At 34.4% G+C, this 23046-nt stretch overlaps 1 protein-coding gene across 1 annotated transcript in view; it reads right to left on the reverse strand.

Moving 5' to 3' along the window:
- DNAH7 (dynein axonemal heavy chain 7) overlaps positions 1 to 23046 on the reverse strand; it is a gene marked incomplete at both ends in the record, with an annotated part of 288918 nt that overhangs the window by 59467 nt on the left and 206405 nt on the right. The window contains 2 exons of the mRNA XM_081261736.1: positions 8094 to 8284; positions 14530 to 14684. Coding sequence (XP_081117862.1) covers positions 8094 to 8284; positions 14530 to 14684 — 346 coding nt within the window. The remainder of the gene's footprint in view (positions 1 to 8093; positions 8285 to 14529; positions 14685 to 23046) is intronic.

A 23046-nucleotide genomic window follows, 5' to 3' on the forward strand; every position in this document is an offset into this window, starting at 1 on the left:
GTCTAGATAACATATTATATTTTAATTAGTTAAAAAGAATAATCAAGAATTTCCATATTTTAACTTTCTGTTTTTCAAGTCAAGCTCAAAAGTCACCAGATCTTCCCCAGTCTGCCTGGCCTTCTGAATGTCCAGTGTATCCTTCATTCTGAGCTCCCCTATTTCTTCCTGTTCACACACCACAGACACTTTCATACACAGTGCTGTTTACAGTGTAAATCTCTTGTGAGCAGACATTGTGTTTATTATCTTGGAGGGAATAAATGATGCCATCTTAGTCCTTCTTCCACTACTCTGCACTGCCTGCATTCATTTAAATATTCCCAATAAAGAGGAACATCTGAACTCTAGATAAATTTGCCTCTACATGTGACTTTCAAAATCTGAATCAATTTTTCTTTTTTCCTTTTGTTGTATATATATATATATGATAGTAGGTTGTATTTTGACATATTATATATACACAAGGAGTATCTCATTCTTCTGGGTGTACATGATATGGAGTTACACTGGTTGTATATTCATATATAAGCATACGAAAGATATGTCTGATTCATTCTACTCTTTCCTATTCCCATCCTACCTCCCTTCCCTTCAGTCCCCTTTTTCTAATCCAATGAGCTTTTATAATTCCCCTCCCTACCCTCCCTTGTTAGGGTTAGCATCCACATCTCAGAGAGAACATTCGACCTTTGGGTTTTGGGGATTGGCTTATTTCACTTAGCATGTTCTCCAGTTCCATCCATTTACTGGCAAATGCAATAATTTCATTCTTTATGGGTGACTAATATGGATATATATATACATATATATAAAACATTTTCTTAATCCATTCATCTGTTGAAGGGCAACTATTTTGGTTCCATAGCTTGGCTATTGTGAATTGAGCTTCTATAAACATTATGTGGCTGCATCACTGTAGTATGCTGATTTTAAGTCCCTTAGGTATAAACTTAGAATTGGATAAGTGGGTCAAATGGTGGTTCCATTTCAAGTTTTCTGAGTAATCTATATACTGCTTTCCATAGTTGTTGTACCAATTTGTAGCCCCACCAGCAATGTATGAGTGTATTTTTTCCCCACATTCTCATCAACATTTATTGTTACTTATTGATAATTGTCATTCTGACTGAACTGAAATGGAATCTCAGTGTAGTTTTGATTTGCATTTCTCTAATTGCTAGTGATGTTGACCTTTTTTCATATATTTTTGACCATTTGTATTTCTTCTTCGGTGAAGTACCTAATCAGTTCCTTTGTCCATTTATTGACTGTATTATTATTATTATTATTATTATTATTATTATTTTTGGTATTAAGTTTTTTGAGTTCTTTGTATATCCTGGAGATTAATGCTCTATCTGAGGTGCTGGTAGTAAAGATTTTCTCTCATTCTGTAGGCTTTCTGCTCATGTTCTTGATTGTTTCCTTTGCTGGAAAGAAGCTTTTTAATTTGATGTTATCCCATTTATTGATTCTTGATTTTACTTCTTGTGCTTTGGGAGTCTTATTGAGGAAGTCCATTCCTGAGCAGACATAATGGAGATTTGGGTCTACTTTATCTTCTAGTAGGCACATGGTCTACTGCCTAAGTCGTTGATATATTTTGAGTTAACTTTTGTGCCCCAGGTGAGATACAGGGGTTCAATTTCAATTTACTACACACGGATTTCCAGTTTTCGCAGCACCATTTGTTGAAGAGACTATCTTTTCTCCAATGTGTGTTTATGGTGCCTTTGTCTAGTATAAAATAACTATTTATGTGAGTATGTCTCTGTGTCTTCTATTCTGTTCCATTGGTATTCAAGTCTATTTTTGTGCCAGTTCCATGCCGTTTTTGTTACTCAAGTTTGGTATTGTGATTACTCCTTCACTTTTCTTGCTAAGGATTGCTGTGGCTATTCTGGGCCTCTTATTTTTTCAAATAAATTTCATGACTACTTTTTCTATTTTTTTCTGAAGAGAAATAGAATTGGAATTTTAAGGGAATTGCATTAAATCTATATAGCACTTCTGGTAGTATGGCTATTTTGACAATATTAATTCTGCCTTCTCAAGAACATGGGAGATCTTTCCATTTTCTAAGGTGTTCTTCAATTTCTTTCTTTTTCTGTAGATTTCATTGAAGAGGTCTTTCACCTCTTTTGTTAGATTGATTCCCATTTTTTTAGGCTATTGTAAATGGGATAGTTTTCCTGATATCTCTTTCAGCTGATGTGTCATTGGTGTATAGGAACACAAATGATTTATGGGTGTTAATTTTATATCCTGCTACTTATTTGTATTTATTTATGATTTCAAGAAGCTTTCTGGTAGAGTTTTTTTTTTTGAGGGTGGGGGTCCTAAATATAGAATCATGTCATTGGCAAATAGGAATAGTTTGAGATCTTCATTTCCTATTTGTATTCCTTTAATTTCTATATTTTGTCTAATTGCTCTGGCTAGGGTTTCAAGGACTATGTTGAATAGGCATGGTAAAAGAGGGCATCCCTGTCTTTTCCCCGTTTTTAAAGGGAATGCTTTCAATTTTTCTCTATTTAGAATGATTTTGGCCTTGAGTTTACATATATAGCTAAACCCAAGTTGAAGTATGTTCCTACTATCCTTAGTTTTTCTCGTGTTTTGAGCATGAATGGGTGCTTGTTTTGTAAAACACTTTTTCTGCATCTATTGAGATAATTGTGTGGTTCTTGTCTTTAAGTCTATTGATGTGATGAATCATATTTATTGATTTCCATATGTTGAACCAAACTTGCATTGCTGGAATGAACCACACTTGATCATGATGCACTATATTTTTAATATGTTTTTGTATGTGATTTGCCCGAATTTTATTAAAAATTTTTGCATATATGTTCATGAGGGATATTGATCTGAAGTTTTCTTTCCTTGATGTGTCTTTGTCTGGTTTTGGTATCAGAGTGATATTAGCTTCACAGAATGAGTTTGTCAGGATTCTCTTCTTTTCTATTTTATGGAATAATTTAAGGAGTACTGGTGTAAATTTTTTGAAGGTCTGGTAGAACTTGGCTGAGAACCTGTCTAGTCTTGGGCTTTCTTTTTTGGTAGGCTTTTGATGGCTTTTTCAATTTCATTGCTTGAAATAGATCTGTTTAAATTTTCTGTGTCCTCCTGTCTTGATCTGGGTAGGTCATATGTCTCTAGATTTGACGATGTCTTTATGATTTTCTACTATATTGGAGTATAGATTTTCAAAGTAGTTTCTGATTATCTGTATTTCAATAGTGTATTGTGATGATATTTTCTTTCTCATAATGATTTTTAGCAATTTGAGTTTTGTCTCTGGTTTTCTTCATTAGTTCGGCTAAGGATTTATTAATTTTTTAAGTTTTCCAAACAACCATCTTTTTGTTTTGTATTTTTGTTTCACTTTCTTTGATTTTGGCTCTTTTTCTAGGTCTTGGAGATGTAATGTTAGATTATTTATTTGGTGACTGTCTATTCTTTGAAAAAGTGCACTCAGTGCAGTGAACTTTCCTCTTAGAACTGCCTTCATAGTATCCCATAGATTTGGATAAGTCATGTCATGATTCTCATTTACCTCTAAGTATTTTTTAAATTTCATCTCTGATTTCTTCTACTATCCAGTGATCATTCAATAGTATATTATTTAGTCTCCAGGTAATAGCATAACTTCTATTTTTTATTTTACCATGTATTTCTAATTTTATTCCATCATGATCTGATAGAATGCAAGATAGCAAATACAAAAGAATAGATATGATAAGAGTTGCTTTGTGGCCTAAGATATGGTCTATTTTAGAGAAGGATCTTTGAGCTGCTGAGAGAAAGGGTATTTAGTCCTTGATGGATAAAACGTTCTATATATGTCTGTTAGGTCTAAATTATTCATTAATTATAAATTAATTGCATTTGTTAGTTCGATAGCTTCTTTATTTAGTTTTTGTTTGGAGGATCTATCAAGTGATGGGAAGGGCATATTAAAGTCACCCAATATTATTGTGTTGAGGTATATTTGATTATTGAAATTGAGAAGGGTTTGTTTGAGGTATGCAGGTGCTCCACTGTTGGGAATATTTATGATTGTTATGTCTTCATTTATGTATAATTCCCTTAAGCAGTGTGAAGTGAATTTCTTTGTTCCTTCTGATTAACTTTGGCTTGAAGTCCACTTTACCTATTATGACAAGAGAAACCCTTGCTTGTGTAGCGATACATCTGAATGATGTCTGTTCTCATCCTTTTACCTTCAGTCTGTGGATATCTTTGCTTATGAGGTGAGTTTCTTGGAGACAGAATATTGTTGGATTTTGTTTTTTAATTCAATCTGCCAGTCCATATCTTTTGATTGATTAGTTTAGGCCATTTAGAGTTAGTATTATTATTGAGATATGATTTTTATCATTTTGATTTATTTTTGGTTTTTAATTTGAATTAGTTTTTATTTTTGCTTGAATATTCTTCTAGTGTAGCCCCTTCCTTTGATAGTTTTTACCTTTATTTTTCATTTCTTCTTCATGAAATATTTTATTGAGTATGTTTTGTAGTGCAGGATTTCTAATTGTGAATTCTTTTAACTTTTGTTTATCATGGAAGGTTTTTATATTCAAATCTTAATTTTAATTTTGCTAGGCATAGTATTCTTGGCTGGAATCCATTTTCTTTCAGAGCTTGGTATATGTTATTCCAAGACCTCCTAGCTTTGAGAATCTGGTTGAAACATCAGCTGAGATCTGGATTGGTTTCCCTCTAAATGTTGCTTTTCTGTGGTGGCCTTTAAAATTCTACTCTTATTCTATATGTTAGGCATTTTCATAATAATGTGACTTGGTGTGGGTCTATTGTGATTTTGTACATTTGAGGTTACAGGACCTTCTGTATTTGGTTATCTATTTCATTCTTAAGGTTTGGGAAATTTTTATTATTTCATTGAAAAGATTGTACATTCATTTGGTTTGTATCTCTGAGCCTTCATCGATCCCAATAAATCTTAAAGTTTGTTTTTTCATTTTACCCCATATTTCTTGGAAGTTCTGTTCATGGTCTCTTAACATCATTTCTCCATGGTCAACTTTATTTTCTAGATTATATATTTTGTCTTCATTGCCTGTAACTCTTTCTTTCAAGTGGTTTAGTCTGTTGGAGATGTTTTCCATTGAATTTTTAATTTGGTTTATTGATTTCTTTATTTTAAGGATTTCCAACTATTTCTTCTTCAGGTTCTCTATCTCCTTATGAAAATGATCTTTCACTTCTTGTATTTTCTCTATGATTTCATTTTTTTTACATCGTCTTTTATCTCATAGATCAACTGGATCGTGTACTTTCTGAATTCCATTTCTAATATTTCCTCCACTATGGTGTCAATGGAGTCTACTGTTGAGGTATTTTATGTTATTTGGGATGATTTGTTACACTGTTTTTTCATATTATTTGTGTGTCTACTCATCTATCTGGATGGATCTGATATTATAGAGTTTCTATATTACCAATTTATAGTGTCCCTGTATGTTACTGGTACCTCACAGATTAGGGCAGGGGAGCCCAAGAGTAACAACAATGTATGCAAACAATATATAGCAGTAGACTAGGTCCCTAGTTCCTATTTTGATATGTAGTGTTAATGGGTATGATATGTAGAGATAGGATCAGCAATTTCCATCTTTAAAAACAATATATAATAATGCATTATGTCTGGATTAAAATCAAACAATAGGTGTTGTCTATGACTTCTGCTGTGACATTGATTATAGGTGTAGACATTATATACCTCAATTAGTATTAAGTAGTGTTAAGAACAGAATTGAGTATGAGGAAAGAAGAAGAGATATGAAGGTAGAAGAGTGTTTGCAATTTTAAAGAGTGAATAGGGGAGATGCAGTTGTTACTTAAAATATGTTGTTAATGTGCAAGGGGAATAAAAAGGAGAAGAATATAAAGGAAGAGAGAGAGAGAATATAATTGGGTGTGAGAAACAGAAAAAATGAGAGAGGGAGACAAGGGAGATAGAGTAGTGTCAAAGATCATAAAAAATAAAATTAAAATAAACTAATCAATATAGAACATGAGAAAATAACACAAAAAAGAGGCTAGAAATGAGGAGAGAGAAAGAAATATGAATATGTGTAGGAGTTCTTGAATCAGTCAATACACATTCAAATAAAACATAAACCTAATATAGAAATTCAAAACAGAACTAAAACCATAATGAATGGAGAAAACCAAAAGCTTAGTTAAATGTTAGGAAATTAAGGAATCATATCCACTATGGTAGACACAATATTCAGTGAGTGTATGTGTTTACTCTATGTGCCTATCTGATTTTCTTTTTAATTCTTTTGAGGTATGAACTACTTGGAAGTATGGGCTGTGGGTTATCACATCCTTCCTTTTTATTGTGTTGCTCACTGGGTTGAAGATTGGGGTTTAAAACTTCCCAATTTCCATCCTTGGGAGATTAGGCAGGATAGGCTGCAGGCCTAGAGGTGAAGTGGCCTGCCAGGGAGACTGTGTGCTGGACCAGGCAGGTCTGGTGGCAAAGCAGCATGTGGTGCATGCAGCAGCCCAGCCACATCAAGGAGCCCAGTTGGCTTGGGCTGGTGGGTCAGGGCTGGATGCTGGGTCCTGCAGGCTGGCAGTGAAGCTATGTGCTGGGCGGGGCAGATATGGCAGTGTAGCACAGACTGGCATGTAGGGCTATGGGCCAGCAGCTAGATTGTGGGCCTAACAGGCAGAGTGGTGGGTCAGGCTGGGTACTAGGGAGTTGGGAGACTGGGAACTTGGCAGCCAGAGGGCCCTGGTGGGTGCCATACTGGTGCCAAACCTTGTAGGTCCTGGGGACCTGTGGATGCCAGACTGGGGAGGGAGCCAGGGGCCAGGCTGGTGCCAGGACTTGGCAAATGCAGGCCCAGGTGGGCCCTGGGAACCAGTGAGTCCTGGACCAGCTGGCTAGGTGAGCTGAGAGCCAAATGCCCTCACACCCATTCTTCCAATCTCCTCACCTGCTATGGCCAACCCAGTGAGCTGCAGGACCCATGTGGCTAGGGAGAGCCAGGCTCTCTCAAGCCTCTCTAACCTGCAGTTCATTCCCCTGGGGTAAAATGCTCCTAGTTTCTGACTTTCCAAGAATTTGCTAGGCTCAGACAGGCCCACACAGACCTAGCTGCGAATTTACAGATCTGGGTTTCCAGTTCCCAGATGGCTCCTGAATTGGTTCTCCATGGAGGATTGATAAACTCAAGGTGAGAGGTTCTTTTTTTTTTTTCAGATTCGATTAATAAGTCAGTTTCTAGTTCTGCTAGAACAGACTGCCCCTCTAGTCTCAGGATTTTTTACTCTAATCCTCAGGGAGAAGTATTCCCACTGCTTCAGTTCTGGGTAGCAGAGATAGGAGACATGCTGTCTCTCTCTAATCTACCATCATGTCCCATCCTCTGAATCAATATTTCTTAATGCCATCTCCTGTATTCTTCTGTAAATGAAAGCCACTCATTCACTCACCCCACAAACATTTGTTGAATACCAACCACACTAAGGAATAAAAGCCAGAATAAGGTATACTATCTAATCCTCCAAGAGCTCAGCTATAGAACAACATCTCACGTCATTTTAGTCATTGAATAAAACTTTAAACTAACTTTACTCCTTAAAGGAATTTTTAGTATTTTAAAAGAACAGCGATTGAAAACAGTTCTTTTAAGTAATTATATAAAATCATATAGCAGCAACCTTAGCCTGAGAAAGAATAGAGTTCTCTTCTTAAATTCCAATTCCAATAATTAGCATATTATAATTTTTATAAAGAAAGAATGTGAACATATGTCATCTACTTTTGACAATGAAAATCTAATAATAATATCAATTGTAGAAATTAGAGTCTGATGAGTTTTTTTTCATAGCATAGTAAATATTCTTTCATTACGCACATGCATGCACAAAAGCAACATTTAGAAATTATTATAGGAATCTCAGGAAATGCGGAAAAAAAAAAGAAAAAGACAAAATCCCATTTTCCTAGGAAGACCTGCTCCTCTTCTGGCTCAGGAGGAAAATATTTGTAATAGTCACTAATTGTAAAAACTGATAAAGAAACATTTATTTTAGATACAAACCTTTACAGATGTTTCAGGAAGATAATGAGGATTTCTTAACTTGGTAGTTATATAGAAGCGGAAGTCAGGTGCGTATTCAATTGTAGCATCCCCAAGCCGGATACATACACTCCCGCCCTGCTTAAATGTCTGTTTTAGTAGAAGAGGTTCCAAGACAGGATCTAGTTCTTCTCCAACATTTTCTAGCATCACTGGAATAAAACCAGAAGAAGATTTTCCATGTTATTTTAAATACTGGCTATAAGCTGTCGACTCTCTGAGTTCTTTCACCTTCCTGCTTCCTAGATTACTTCTGTTCCTAGTCTCTAAAAAATGATGTTTTTCTTCCATGTATATGAAAATGATGCCCAAACCCAATATTGTATGCCTGTGGGAAGGTCTGAATTGGGGGTCTACCTGGTCATCCTGCCTGTTTCCATACCCAGAGTCAACCAGGCCAACCAGTCCTGTTGGATACTGCCCCGCTTCCTGTGATTTACTGTGAAACCAAGCATGATGCTGGTGAATCTATCCATCTGTGACACCAGAGAAGAAGCACCTCTGGTTGTGATTATTTAAATAGAGATTGTATTTTTAATTTAACAAATCTTGTGCTTATTGTAGAATAGCTGGAAAACACAGGAAAGATATTAATGAAGGAATTTAAAAAGCTATCTCTGATTGGATTTTCTTCATCTTTCTCTCTATTCCCTCTTATTTAATATAATTGATTCATACCATCTATAGGTGATGGAAAAATGACACAAAACTATATATGGCATAATTATTGAAGAAAATACTTTTTATCTTCAGTATTTTTATTCATCCTTTCTCACATGTAGTTAAGACTTAACAATATTTTGAATCTTGTATCCTAATTATTTTGCTTTATGTTATAGCGTAAATATTTCCCTGTGTTATTAAAAACTCTAACACACATATAAGTGTTCCCTCCCTTTTTAACTGTCATTCTATTATTTTAGATTTGGATTGTTTTTTTCAGTTCCATGTAATAAATAGTACTATATACAAAACTTTATGTTTCAGAATACTTTCTTCTGAGAGAACTGTAGAAGTGGAATCCCTGGATGAAATTTGGTGACACTGTTAGACTTAACACATTTGCCAAGTTAAAGTTTAACATTTTGCTGTTGGGGTTTTATCATAGCCACACTTGGATGAGGGTACTTTGTAGAAGTCCCTTGAAAGAGTGAATATTCAATCTGGATAGGAAAGAGGGGGCGAGGGCATTGAGATGACAGATAATTAGATATTTAATTAATTAATTTTGTTCTAATTTGTTATACACAACAGACAATTGGATCTTTATTGCAGTGAAAGTACAGAAATATTCTGCTCATCTCATGTGTTATTCCTACTTCTTTTTTCATAAAATGTTTATTTTTCATGGTTAAATAATATGAGTGCCTAATAATACATTAAATTCACCAATCTTCTATTATTAAGGTTGCTTCCATTTTCCACTATTTTAAAAAATATTTATTTATTTTTAGTTTTAGTTGAATACAATATCTTTTTAAAAAATTTATTTATTTTTATGTGGTGTTGAGGATGAAACCCAGGGCCGTGCACGTGCTAGGCGAGTTCTCTACTGCTGAGCCACAACCCCAGCCCCTTCACTATTATTAATGAATAAACACTTGTGTTAATTTCTGATTATTTATCAGGCTATGGTATAAAAAGTAGAATTGATGGTCTGCTGTTACGAATATTTTAAAATTCCTGATATTGCCTGACTCTTTTCTTGAAAAGCTGTAGAGACTTCGGAGTTGCAATGAGTACTCATTTTGTTATTTGTTTTTAAACCTATTTTTACATAATCACTATAATTACAAATACTGAACATCTTGTGGACATTATATTTTTTCATCATCCTCATAACATTAAAAAACATGGACTACTGTTACCCCAGTTTTGCAGATGAAAAAAGCACAGGCAACTGAAATAAATTTCTTGGTAAGACAAGTAGCAAATGACCAGAGACTTGACTTAGCAATCTTGGCCCTTCTATCACTTTCTTAACTACTATGTGATACTGTCAGCATGAAATACTGACTTCTATAATACGTGTGTGTGTGTGTGTGTGTGTGTGTGTATTACAAGTGATTTTACAATTTAATAGGTAAATTGATTCGATAGGTAAAACATTAAAATTTGTTACGTGGGCAGGGTATTTTAGGAACTCTTTGACTAAGTATATATTTTTTTCTGTAAACTATTTGTTAATATTATTTGCCCACTTTTCCACTTTAGGGTATGATATTTACAGTTGGATCTATTTTCAAGTGTCAGAATTCCCAAAATAATAGTTTTTCCAACAAAAGGGAATATATACCTCATATAAAGGGAAACCTCACATAGTGCAGGAAATGAAGGGTTGGAAGGTCAGTGTATCTAAACTGTGAAGGACCCAACTTCCCATAACCTGTTGTTTCTTTTTTTTCTCTTTCTTTCTTTCTTTCTTCTTTCTTTCTTTCTTCCTTTCTTTCTTTCTTTCTTTCTTTCTTTCTTTCTTTCTTTCTTTCTTTCTTTCTTTCTTTCTTCTTCTTCTTCTTCTTCTTCTTCTTTTTTTTTTTTGGTACTGGGGATTGAACTCAGGAGTGCTTAACCACTGAGCCACATCTGCAGCCCCTTTTTGTACTTTATTTAGAGACAAGGGTCTCACTGAGTTGTTTAGGGCCTCACTAAGTTGCTGAGGCTGGCTTTGAACTCATGATCCTCCTATCTCAGCCTCCCAAATTGCTGGGATTATAGTTATATGCCACCATACCTGGCTATTTCACTATTCTTCACAGGTTGTTTTAATCTTTTTGGCCAGTATGGCCTTTCACATAACATACATATTCTACCCATCAGAAAGAAAAAGAAGCAGAAAAGAAAGAAACATCCTTTTTCAAGATACTTACTGAGAGTCACAAATTGTATTTTACACTTATATCTGTTGGCCAGAACATAGTCATTTGACCAAATCCAACCATAGTCAGATGGCCACATATACAGCAGAGGTTAGGAAATGTGTGCATTTGAGTTGTTTCTTAAAAGACAAAAAAAAGAATTCACCAGATACATGGAAGAGCACAGACAGAAACTGAAATGTGAAACAGCGCTATTAAGTATTGCCTGCTTCCAAGTACTTCCATCTTTTAATTCACATTTCATCTTCAATGCCTGCCTTTCTCTTTAAACCAATAAGATTCATGAAAGCAGAGACCAAATTTGTCTTGATCTGCTGTCTTTTTAGTGTCTACCACAGCTCTTGGTACATGGTAGTTGCAAAATAAATGTTTATTAGTTGAATGAACAAACAAGCAAATGAAAGAAATATTAAAACAAGGAATTTTGCATCCTTGATTTGTCATAGATGAGAGAAAAAGTAAAGTGCTAAGAGATAAGAAAATAAGGAAGGTATATGATAGCTTTTGTTAAAAATAAAAAATTTTCCCATAGATTCAATGGAAAATCACTCAAAGATCTTCTATATAAATTGATTTATCAGTGATATTTATTTGATTAATATTCTATGCATACCTTATCCACTGATACAGCTAATACAGATGAAATTTTATTTTCTAGAACATTGGCTTTCAAACTTTTTTAAAAAAGCACAGTACTTTTTCTCAAAGAGGATCTTATCTTAAAACTCAATATAAAAAAAGAAAAGGAAGACCTGGCTTTGGTTGAAGTAGAGGCAGGTAGATGAAGTAGGCGAAAACCTCTGCCTTCTAGCCTGGAAGGGACAATAGATCAAAAGCCACTGTCCCTGAAGAAGCACCATCTAAAAATAACTTCTTAAATGGAAGAGTCTTTAACCACTTGTGTTTTAGAACTATATCAGTAGCTGATTCTTTTACTTGATGGTTAAACATAAAAAATAGCTGTAAAACCTACCATCTATTTATTTTTCTAGAAGGGATTAAAACTTTTTACTTCTGATGATTAATGTTAGAAGACATGATAAATAAATCATTAACCATTTATAAAGTGACTCATTTCAAAATATAGGTTAATTCAACCCAAAGCAGTCTTAGTTGTGTGACACAGTGAAGACTGGACAGAGGCAGGAGACTTGGGAGCTAGTTTTAGTACCCCCACCCCCTCAACTGCCTGTACTATCTTGGTTCAGCTATGTAACATTCTCTAACACCCTACGTACCTCAGTAAAATCAAGTGGTTGGAATTTTTATTGAATTTCAAGTTTGTATGGTCACAACTCAAAAGCATTTTAAATCTTGACCTAGTATACTTACTCATATAAATACTTAAACAAAAAATTCCCTGAACTAATGCTTATCCTTCCTCTGTACAATGCTACCTACTCTGCTCTATTGGTCATGATCCACAAAATTAGTCTTTCCCATGGCTGTAACCCATACTTTGAAAAAACACTAGATGGATCATCTTTATGGCTCTTTCTCCTCTATAATTATAAAATTTTACCAGCAAGATATGTGATTGAGATCAGAAATATCTTCAGAGTGCCTAGCAGATGGTAAATGCTCAATTACCATTTAGTTATCTTTTATTATGCTGAGAAAAGTATTTGAATATTTATATTAAGCAATTTTAATTACATAAAGTATTGAAGGTGCCAATTCCTTCAAGAAATCTGATTCTTCTGAATCTTCATGTCGTGTCACCTGTGAATTTATAGTTGATAAACTTGTTACAGTTTAAGACAAGACACCACTTAGAAAATGCTCAGCAACAACAGCAACAAAACCCAGGGCTGGGGATACAGCTCAATTGTAGAATATGTGCTAGCATACACAAGGCCCTGAGTTTGATACTGGGTCAAGCTTTAAAAGCACTGAAGGAAATATACACACACATACAACATAAATTGAGCACTTATCAGACACTGTTCTTAGTTTCCAATATACAGTAACTAATGTTTTCCTTATATTATATGGTTAAAATACAGATGAGGAAACTGAGTCACTGAACCAAACACTGAGTGGCAGAGGAAGGTACTCTGAATCCAGAAGCCTGTGTCTCTGTACATGACAGTATGCTGGTCACAATAAGAGTTAGTGAAAAATGGCCACATTCTATTTTTATCATAGTGATAGATAGAAAGAAAGAAATATAGATATAGATAGATATTCCTGATGTCAAATAAGGATAAATATTTGATAGTAGAGATTATCCTCCCTTATTGGGTAACTCCTATATCATCATACTGTAAGCACTATTGCATAGTAGATTAACTATAGATAATGGTAATGTATTATATATATTTTTTAAAAGCTACAGAAAAGGATTCTGAATGTTTTCAGAATAAAGCAATGGTAAATGCCTGATTTGAACATTAACATGTATCAAAACATCATGTTACCCCACAAATATGTACATTTTTTACATGTCAATTTAAAATAGTTAAAAATTTAAAAATACCAGCTGAATGAATGAAATAATATGTGCATGTGCTTGTGTGTGTCCATTACATAAACACAAAATGTTATAGGTAGATTTAGACTTTTTTCATTCATGCTTACTTTAACAGAACCTAAAATCATATTTGAAAACTGACTCATTAATATGGAAAAATGACATGCCTGTGATTACTGGTGTGTTTATTATAATTCTTCTATATTGTACTAGCTTTAAAGCAAGTGGGATTTGCTGAAATAGTCCTCGAGTTAAATGTGCTGTAGGTTCATAAGTGTTTACATTTATTTGGTCAAAATTTGATGGAGTGCATGAATTTCAAAACATGACTAATAACCCAAATTAACTTAAATAATAAGTATTCTGTTTTTTGTTTTGACAGCTGTGACATCTGCATAAGAGCTTGACTGAGAAATCCTTGTCATGTGTCTAATCTAAATGGCAGATAGAGCCAGAGATGTAAAATCTTTATTATCTTCTCTGTAGGAAAAGTCCAAAAGAAAAAAAAATAGAATTTTATACTAATGTTATGTAAACATACTATTGGCAATATTAAGTGAGCCTTTTAATTGCTGAAGCTGAGTTATAATGAAAATGAATAAATAGCAAATTACAAGACTTAAAATAGCTAAGTTAGAGAAGCATCACCATGAACTTTTTTTTTTTAAAGAGAGAGAGGTAGAGAGAGAGAGAATTTTAATATTTATTTTTTAGTTATCGGTGGGCACAACATCTTTGTTTGTATGTGGTGCTGAGGATCGAACCCGGGCCGCACGCATGCCAGGTGACCGCGCTACCGCTTGAGCCACATCCCCAGCCCCAAACCATGAACTTTTTTTTGACAAAGAAAACCTCCTAACTTTCTGGAAGTTTTATAATCTCTAAAGTTCTCATTTGATTATTAATAATCAAAGAGATTAACAAAGTTGTCAGTTATGGTGAGTCTGAAACACATATATTTAAAAACAAGAAATTCAACTACATGGTTTTGGGTTAATTGTGCCTCTCTAGGCATTCTGCAATGTATGTCTGTCATTCATCTACGTACCAGGAGTGCCAAACTGGATGCAATTTTCCAGAGTCCTGACATAGTCAGCGTCGTTTAATTTAATTAGATGAAGACTATTGGCTTTCTCCATGTTCTTGATCCATTTATTAGCTTGGCCTTGAGGATCTATCATGAGAGGCCACCTTCTTGCATTCCTGAAAGGAAGGAAAAAGATGATATTAGTCAAAGCACAACTTGTTTTCATGCTATTTCATCATGAACACATCACTTTCTTAAAGTTTATCCTTTGTAACAATATTTTACCTTTTATTATGAGAACTGATCTTAAAATAGACACAATTAGATTGAATGGGCTACTACAGAGATTACAAAAACCATCCTGTAAAGTTAACAAAAGCTCTTTTACTCATTTTGGAAAACTACAATCTCTAAATATTAAATTATATGTTTGAAAATAACTAAGACATATATGGCCCTTCCCCCACAAAATCTAGTACATTGGAAGTTTAATAACCTAAATAAAGAATTAGAAGAATAATTTTATATCATCTAACCTTCCTAATTGTCATGGACACTGCAGTGTTAATATTCCTTTTGACTCGCTCTTTGTTTCAAACACTTGTATGTTTAATGTCATTATATAGCTCATTGAATATTTGCCTAGTGATTGTGTTTGGTGGACAGAAGTATATTCTTTGACAGTCTGAGAGTTTGCACCATGGGCAAGTTTATACTTATTGCTTTATTCTCACTCACATCTCCCTATGAGACAAAAATGAGAGCAATACCCCATGAGGACCCATTTATTTCCTATGATTTGGATAGTCGCAGAGAGTTAAGCAGTGTCTGCCATCACCAGTGAGACGCAGCCAGGGTTTCTTTCTTGTGTGAAATGTAGTCAGTATCATGATTACTGTGCTTTTTCTTTCTCTTGGAAGTTTTGATAAACACAAGCCATAATCCTGACCAATTTTCTAACAAAACTATCATGGTCTTTAAAAATAAGCAGAGAAAAACTATACAGAACACCAGAAGAGCAGGAGAAGAAAATAAAAGATGATTAAGAAATAAGAGATCTCGATAGACACAGAAAAAGCATTCGACAAAGTACAGCATCCCTTCATGTTCAAAACACTAGAAAAACTAGGGATAACAGGAACTTACCTCAACATTGTAAAAGCTATCTATGCTAAGCCTCAGGCTAGCATCATTCTGAATGGAGAAAAACTGAAGGCATTCCCTCTAAAATCTGGAACAAGACAGGGATGCCCTCTATCACCACTTCTATTCAATATAGTTCTCGAAACACTGGCTAGAGCAATTAGACAGACGAAAAAAATTAAAGGCATAAAAATAGGAAAAGAAGAACTTAAATTATCACTATTTGCAGATGACATGATTCTATACCTAGAGGACCCAAAAGGGTCTACAAAAAAACTACTAGAACTAATAAATGAATTCAGCAAAGTGGCAGGATATAAAATCAACACGCATAAATCAAAGGCATTCCTGTATATCAGCGACAAAACTTCTGAAACGGAAATGAGGAAAAACACATCATTCACAATATCCTCAAAAAAAAAAAAAAAACTTGGGAATCAACCTAACAAAAGAGGTGAAAGATTTATACAATGAAAACTACAGAACCCTAAAGAGAGAAATAGAAGAAGATCTTAGAAGATGGAAAAATATACCCTGTTCATGGATAGGCAGAACTAACATCATCAAAATGGCGATATTACCAAAAGTTCTCTATAGGTTTAATGCAATGCCAATCAAAATCCCAATGGCATTTCTTGTAGAAATAGATAAAGCAATCATGAAATTCATATGGAAAAATAAAAGACCCAGAATAGCAAAAGCAACTCTAAGCAGGAAGTGTGAATCAGGCGGCATAGCGATACCAGATTTCAAACTATACTACAGAGCAATAGTAACAAAAACAGCATGGTACTGGTACCAAAACAGGTGGGTGGACCAATGGTACAGAATAGAGGACACAGAGACTAATCCACAAAGTTACAGCTATCTTATATTTGATAAAGGGGCTAAAAGAATGCAATGGAGCAAGGATAGCATCTTCAACAAATGGTTCTGGGAAAACTGGAAATCCATATGCAACAAAATGAAACTGAATCTCCTTCTCTCGCCATGCACAAAAGTTAACTCAAAATGGATCAAGGAGCTTAATATCAAATCAGAGACTCTGTGTCTGATAGAAGAAAAAGTTGGCTCCGATCTACATATTGTGGGGTCGGGCTCCAAATTCCTTAATAGGACACCCATAGCACAAGAGTTAATAACAAGAATCAACAAATGGGACCTACTTAAACTAAAAAGTTTTTTCTCAGCAAGAGAAACAATAAGAGAGGTAAATAGGGAGCCTACATCCTGGGAACAAATTTTTACTCCTCACACTTCAGATAGAGCCCTAATATCCAGAGTATACAAAGAACTCAAAAAAATTAAACAATAAGATAATAAATAACCCAATCAACAAATGGGCCAAGGACCTGAACAGACACTTCTCAGAGGAGGACATACAATCAATCAACAAGTACTTGAAAAAATGCTCACCATCTCTAGCAGTCAGAGAAATGCAAATCAAAACCACCCTAAGATACCATCTCATTCCAGTAAGATTGGCAGCCATTATGAAGTCAAACAACAACAAGTGCTGGCGAGGATGTGGGGAAAAGGGTACTCTTCTACATTGCTGGTGGGACTGCAAATTGGTGCGGCCAATTTGGAAAGCAGCATGGAGATTCCTGGGAAAGCTGGGAATGGAACCACCATTTGACCCAGCTATTGCCCTTCTCGGACTATTCCCTGAAGACCTTAAAAGAGCGTACTACAGGGATACTGCCACATTGATGTTCATAGCAGCACAATTCACAATAGCTAGACTGTGGAACCAACCCAGATACCCTTCAAAAGATGAATGGATTAAAAAATGTGGCATTTATACACAATGGAGTATTATGCAGCACTAAAAAATGACAAAATCATGGAATTTGCAGGGAAATGGATGGCATTAGAGCAGATTATGCTAAGTGAAGCTAGCCAATCCCTAAAAAACAAATGCCATATGTCTTCTTTGATATAATGAGAACAACTAAGAACAGAGCAGGGAGGAAGAGCAAGAGGAAAAGATTAACATTAAACAGAGACATGAGGTGGGAGGGAAAGGGAGAGAAAAGGGAAATTGCATGGAAATGGAAGGAGACCCTTATTGTTATACAAAATCACATATAAGAGGTTGTGAGGGGAATGGGGGAGAAAACAAGGAGAGAAATGAATTACAGTAGATGGGGTAGAGAGAGAAGATGGGAGGGGAGGGGAGGGGGGATAGTAGAGGATAGGAAAGGTAGCAGAATACAACAGTTACTAATAGGGCATTATGTAAAAATGTGGATGTGTAACCGATGTGATTCTGCAATCTGTATTTGGGGGAAAAATGGGAGTTCATAACCCACTTGAATCTAATGTATGAAATATGATATGTCAAGAGCTTTGTAATGTTTTGAACAACCAATAAAATAAATGACAAGAAAAAAAAAGAAATAAGAGATGGTGATAGAACTATAGGATATATTCAATTCACTTACTGTAACATGAATTTAGAATGTCATTGGATAATTTTTCTCCTAAAATGGAAGACATTTTTGAGCACAAAAGTTAGAGTCTGATACAAACATGTAGATTAAATGGTAAAAAAGATACTCCTGCTCTTCAGTATCAGCATTATATATTAGTCTACTTAGGCAGAGATTGGGTGGCTTAAAGAATAGATATTTTCTCCCCAGCAGCTGGGTCAGCTGAGGCAGGAGGATCACGAGTTGAAAGCCAGCCTCAGCAACTTAGTGAGACCTTGTCTCTAAATAAAATCTAAAAAGAGCTGGAGATATGGCTCAGTGGTTAAGCACTCTTGTGTTCAATCTTTCAACCTGAGTACAAAACAAAAAAGATATTTTCTCATAATTCTGAAGCCTGAAAATCTAGAATTAAGATATCATCAAGAATAGATGCCTTTCTATATATATATATATATATAGTGGCCTTTCTCCTTGGCTTGCAAATGGTAGACTTCTCCATGTGTTTTCCCATGGCCTTTTCTCTGGTGTCTCTTGTTCTGTAAGGTTACCAGTCCTATCAGATTAGGGCTCTTCCCTTAGGACCTCATTTAAGTTTAAAGTCCCTCTCCAAATATAGTTGCATTGTAGGTTATGGCTTCGACATCTGAATTCGAAGAATAGGGGCATAATTCAGCCCAAACACATTAATTATACTAAAAAAAAAAAAGGAGACCAAAAGATTAGCGTAATATTTTAGATGCAATTAACTAATTGCTATGGCTTGTGTGTTGAAAGTATGGTCTCCAGTGCAGCAAAGTTCAGAGGTGGAAGTTTTAGGCAGGGCTCTGACTTCATGACAGCTGATGGACTTCTGGGAGATAGGACCTGGTTGGAGGCAGTAGGTCACTGGGGGTATACCTGGAAGGGTTTACCTTCTTCACAACACTTTCTCTTCTTGGCTGCCACCAGCTGAGCAGCTTTTCTCTACCATACTTTTCTGCCATGATGTTCTGCATCACTCCAGGCCCAAAGAAATGAAGCCAGTCAACCATGGACTAACACCTCTGTAACCATGACCATAAAATAAATTTTTTTTTGCCTATAAATTGTTTTTTCCAGGTTATTTGTCACAGTGACAAAAAGCTGACACACTAAATGAAAACAGAATCATAGGCTTATGAGAATAAAAGGATGTAAAAGAAAATTTGAAAGAAATAAATTACATATATGTAAAAGTTTTCACTCTGTCACATTTTAGAAATATTTTTAGGTGTGAAGGTTTGTGAATGTTAAATGGCATTGATACTTCCCTGGAGAAATTGTATAACACTCTTCCTTCCTGTTGCTTCCATTTTTTAATTTTTAGCTATAAAACCCAAGTTCATGCTGTTTCTTTGTCCAAAATGCACTTCTTCCCCATCTTTTCATGTTCAAGTCCTACTCATCTTTCAAAGTCAACTCAAAAGCTATGTAGCCCACAAAGCCTTTCTTGATCTCTTTTCTCTCTGAAAATCTTTAGAAATTTAGTCATATTACATTTATAGTATTTTCACTGAATGGTAATATACTATTACCATAATTCTACAATTCCTTAGCTATATCAACCAACCAAATTTTATGTTCCTTCAAAGGGATGGCCAGGTTTTATTTATTTATTCTTTTTTTTTCCTACATTAAATCAAGTTTGTTTTAAGTAATCCACTGATTCAGAAACAGGATTTTTTTTTTGCAAACAACATATAAATTAACTCATTCATAAAATTTAAATTCTCTAAGAGATTATCCCTGTACAGAAAATACTTGGTTCAATGAACAGCATTTCAAAATCAGAGGAAAGAACTTCTGAAGCTGACCAAGATAAGCTAAGCTCGTTATAGCCTTTCTTTCCTACTGATTAACAAACAAAATTTTGTACAAAGTACAAAAAGCACCTACTTTCATGTTCTAGGAAATAAATAAAAATAAATGAATGAGGAAAGTAAAAAGTCTGAAGAATGGCCAATAAGAAATTCATGAGGTTCCTGGATCTCTTTTTCTTTTCCTTTTAAAAATTTTCTGGCTTCATAGGGCAGTATACAGCAGACATGGGAAGCAAAAACTCAAACTAGAGAAATAAGAAAATGGTCATATGTAAAACAAAGTGTGTGGGTGGGAAAATCTATGTGCTTTCATTGTTGCTGATTTCTCCTTTTTCTCTTCTCTTTGCCCCAAGGTTAACCTCACAGAGCTGAATTGCCATCGTAGAAGCAAGTAGTGGTGCACTTACCAAAAACACTGAGCAAAACCCCATCTCTCTGGATAGAAGAATTAGAAAAAGAAGATTCTGTTGTTCATAGAAGGTGAAGGGAATTCAAGTATTTCTCCCTTTTTCTCTTGCCACTTTGGCTAAAGTGTTGGCATGAAATTATACAATAGTATAAGAAAATAAAAATGAGATAATTCCATCATTTGGGCCAGAATAAACTGTAGGCTACATATCTGAAGAAGACCTGAAGACAGAACTCATTCACAGAGTTAGTCCTGGGCTCATTACCCAAGTTGTGCATGCAACCCACCTAAAGAAGCAAACCAAAGGCTCTGAACTGCCACATAAATTCAAGTTGCAGACTAACCTCTGACTAATGTGTGCTGATCCAAAGAGCATTTCAAAGGTTTTCAAATCTAAATTGACACTGAAAACACCATCTGCTGAAGGAAAAACAGAAATTGTGTTCTAAACTTTAGTCCTTTAACTGCTAAGACAAAAATCAATATTATCCAGAGTATTTTAACATAACTCAGAGTTTTGCATTCAAAAGTTCCAGGTTATAATCCAAAGTTACTTGACATACAAAAACCTAAAAGAGTCATTAAGTATCAAAGAAAAAGAAAAATATTGAATTTACCAGAAAATTATGAATTTAAAACAGATATTATACTGATTCTCCATGAGAAAAGGAAAATATTATTGAGAGAGATGGATGGTCTAAGTATAGAAATAGAAAATCAAATGGAAATTTTAGAGCTGAAAAATGTAATATGTGAAAAAAATTCCACTGTATGTGCTCAATAGTGAAAAGGAGATGACAGAGAAAATAAGTGAACTTGAAGATATAGGAATCTAAAGTGGCCCAAATTTGAACAACCAAAAGAAAAAATAAGATTGGAAAAAAAAATGAACAGTACCACAGAGACTTGTAGAACAATATTAAAAGGTTTAGCTTTCATATCACTGGGGCCCCCAGAAGGAGAAGAGGAAGAGATAGTACAGAAAACATTTGAAAACAATAATGACTGAAACTTTCCCAAATGCAGTGATATACAAAAACTCAGTTTCATGAAGCTCAGCAGACCTCAAAATGAAGACTCTTATAAACTCACACCCAGACACACAAAAAGTTGAAAACCAAAGGTTTAAAAAAATAGTTTGAAAACAGCTAGAGACAAACATGTTACCTATATGCAACAATTATTCAAAAGGCTGAAATTTTCTGATTTGAAATCATGGAGCCAGAATATAGTAGAACATCCTTAAAGTAATGAAAGAACTTCCAACCCAAATTCTAAACCTAGCAAAAATGTCCTTCAGGAATAAAGGTAAAATAAAGACATTCTCAGATGAAGAAAACTGAGAAAGTTTTTCCCAGCAGACCTACTTCAAACAAACACTAGAGTTCTTCTGCCTAAAGGGAAGCAATATCATAAGGAAACTTGAAATTTTAGAAACAAAGAAAGAACAATGAAAGGAAAGTATTATTATAAATATAGCAATTCTCTCCTTTTAAATTATGTATAATTGTTGAGACAAAAATATTAACCTTGTCCGGGGTGGAGTTCAATATATGCTGTATTAGAGAAAGAATGATTAGGATTTATTAATTGATTTGTTTATTTATTATAAAGAATTGGCTCACACTAATATTAAGGCTAAGAAGTCATGATCTTCAAGTTGAGAATAAGGAAAATTGCTCATGTAATTCAGTCTAAGTCTGAAGGCCTAGAGCTGATGGTATAAATCCCAGGCTGAGAGCTGTAAGTGAAGTTATATATCCTAGCTCAAGCAGGCAATCAGGAAGCAGAAAGGATGAGTTCCTCCTTCTTTTAGCTTTTCTTCTATTCTGGCTCTCAATGGATTGGATGATGCTGAATTCAGGAGGGCAATTTACTTCACTAATCATACCAATTCAATGCTAATTTCATCTAGAAACATCCTCACAGGCACAATCTGAAATAATGCTTAATCTGGGCACACCAAGGACACACAGGATGACATATAAAATTTACCATCACATACGCAGATATAACCCAAATGACTAGTATAACTTTAACTAGATTGGGAAAGTTTTCACTTAAAAAATGCGAAGATTATGGTGGAACAAAAAGTATATAAATAAAAATAGAATACTAAAAATGGGAATTATTAAAATATTCTAAAAGAATAAAACATGAGAAAGTAACAACAAATCAGATGTAAAAACAAAATAGAATAATAAAATGGTAGAGGGAAATTAAGCTGTATTAATAACTAAATCAAGAGTAAATTTTTTAATCACACTCAAGGAGATTATCAGATTATATAAACATTTAAGATATAATTATATGCTCTCCATGAGACACTTTAAACATGATTATATAATTATAATATATATATTATAATTATATAATAGTATTTTATATATATAGTATAAAATACTATGCAAACACACATCAAAAAGCTCATCTGGCTATAATACTATCAGAATAAGTAGACTTTAGAAAAATTATTGGGATAAAGAGACAAGAAGACATAGTTTTCTAAATAAGTATGTGTTTAAAAAGACAGCTCAAAAGTAAATGAGCTAAATTTCATAAAACTAAAGAGAAAGCAAATAGATAGAAAGCCAGCAAAGATATAAAAGACATAAAGCAAAACAAAAAGGATGAGTTCTTCCTTCTTCTAGCTTTTCTTCTATTCTGAGAGCAGTTACATAACTCAGTATGTGTGTGTGTGTGTGTGTGTGTG

Source organism: Spermophilus citellus (genome assembly GCF_964194105.1).
Source record: "Spermophilus citellus genome assembly, chromosome: 11".
Lineage (NCBI taxonomy): Eukaryota > Metazoa > Chordata > Mammalia > Rodentia > Sciuridae > Spermophilus > Spermophilus citellus.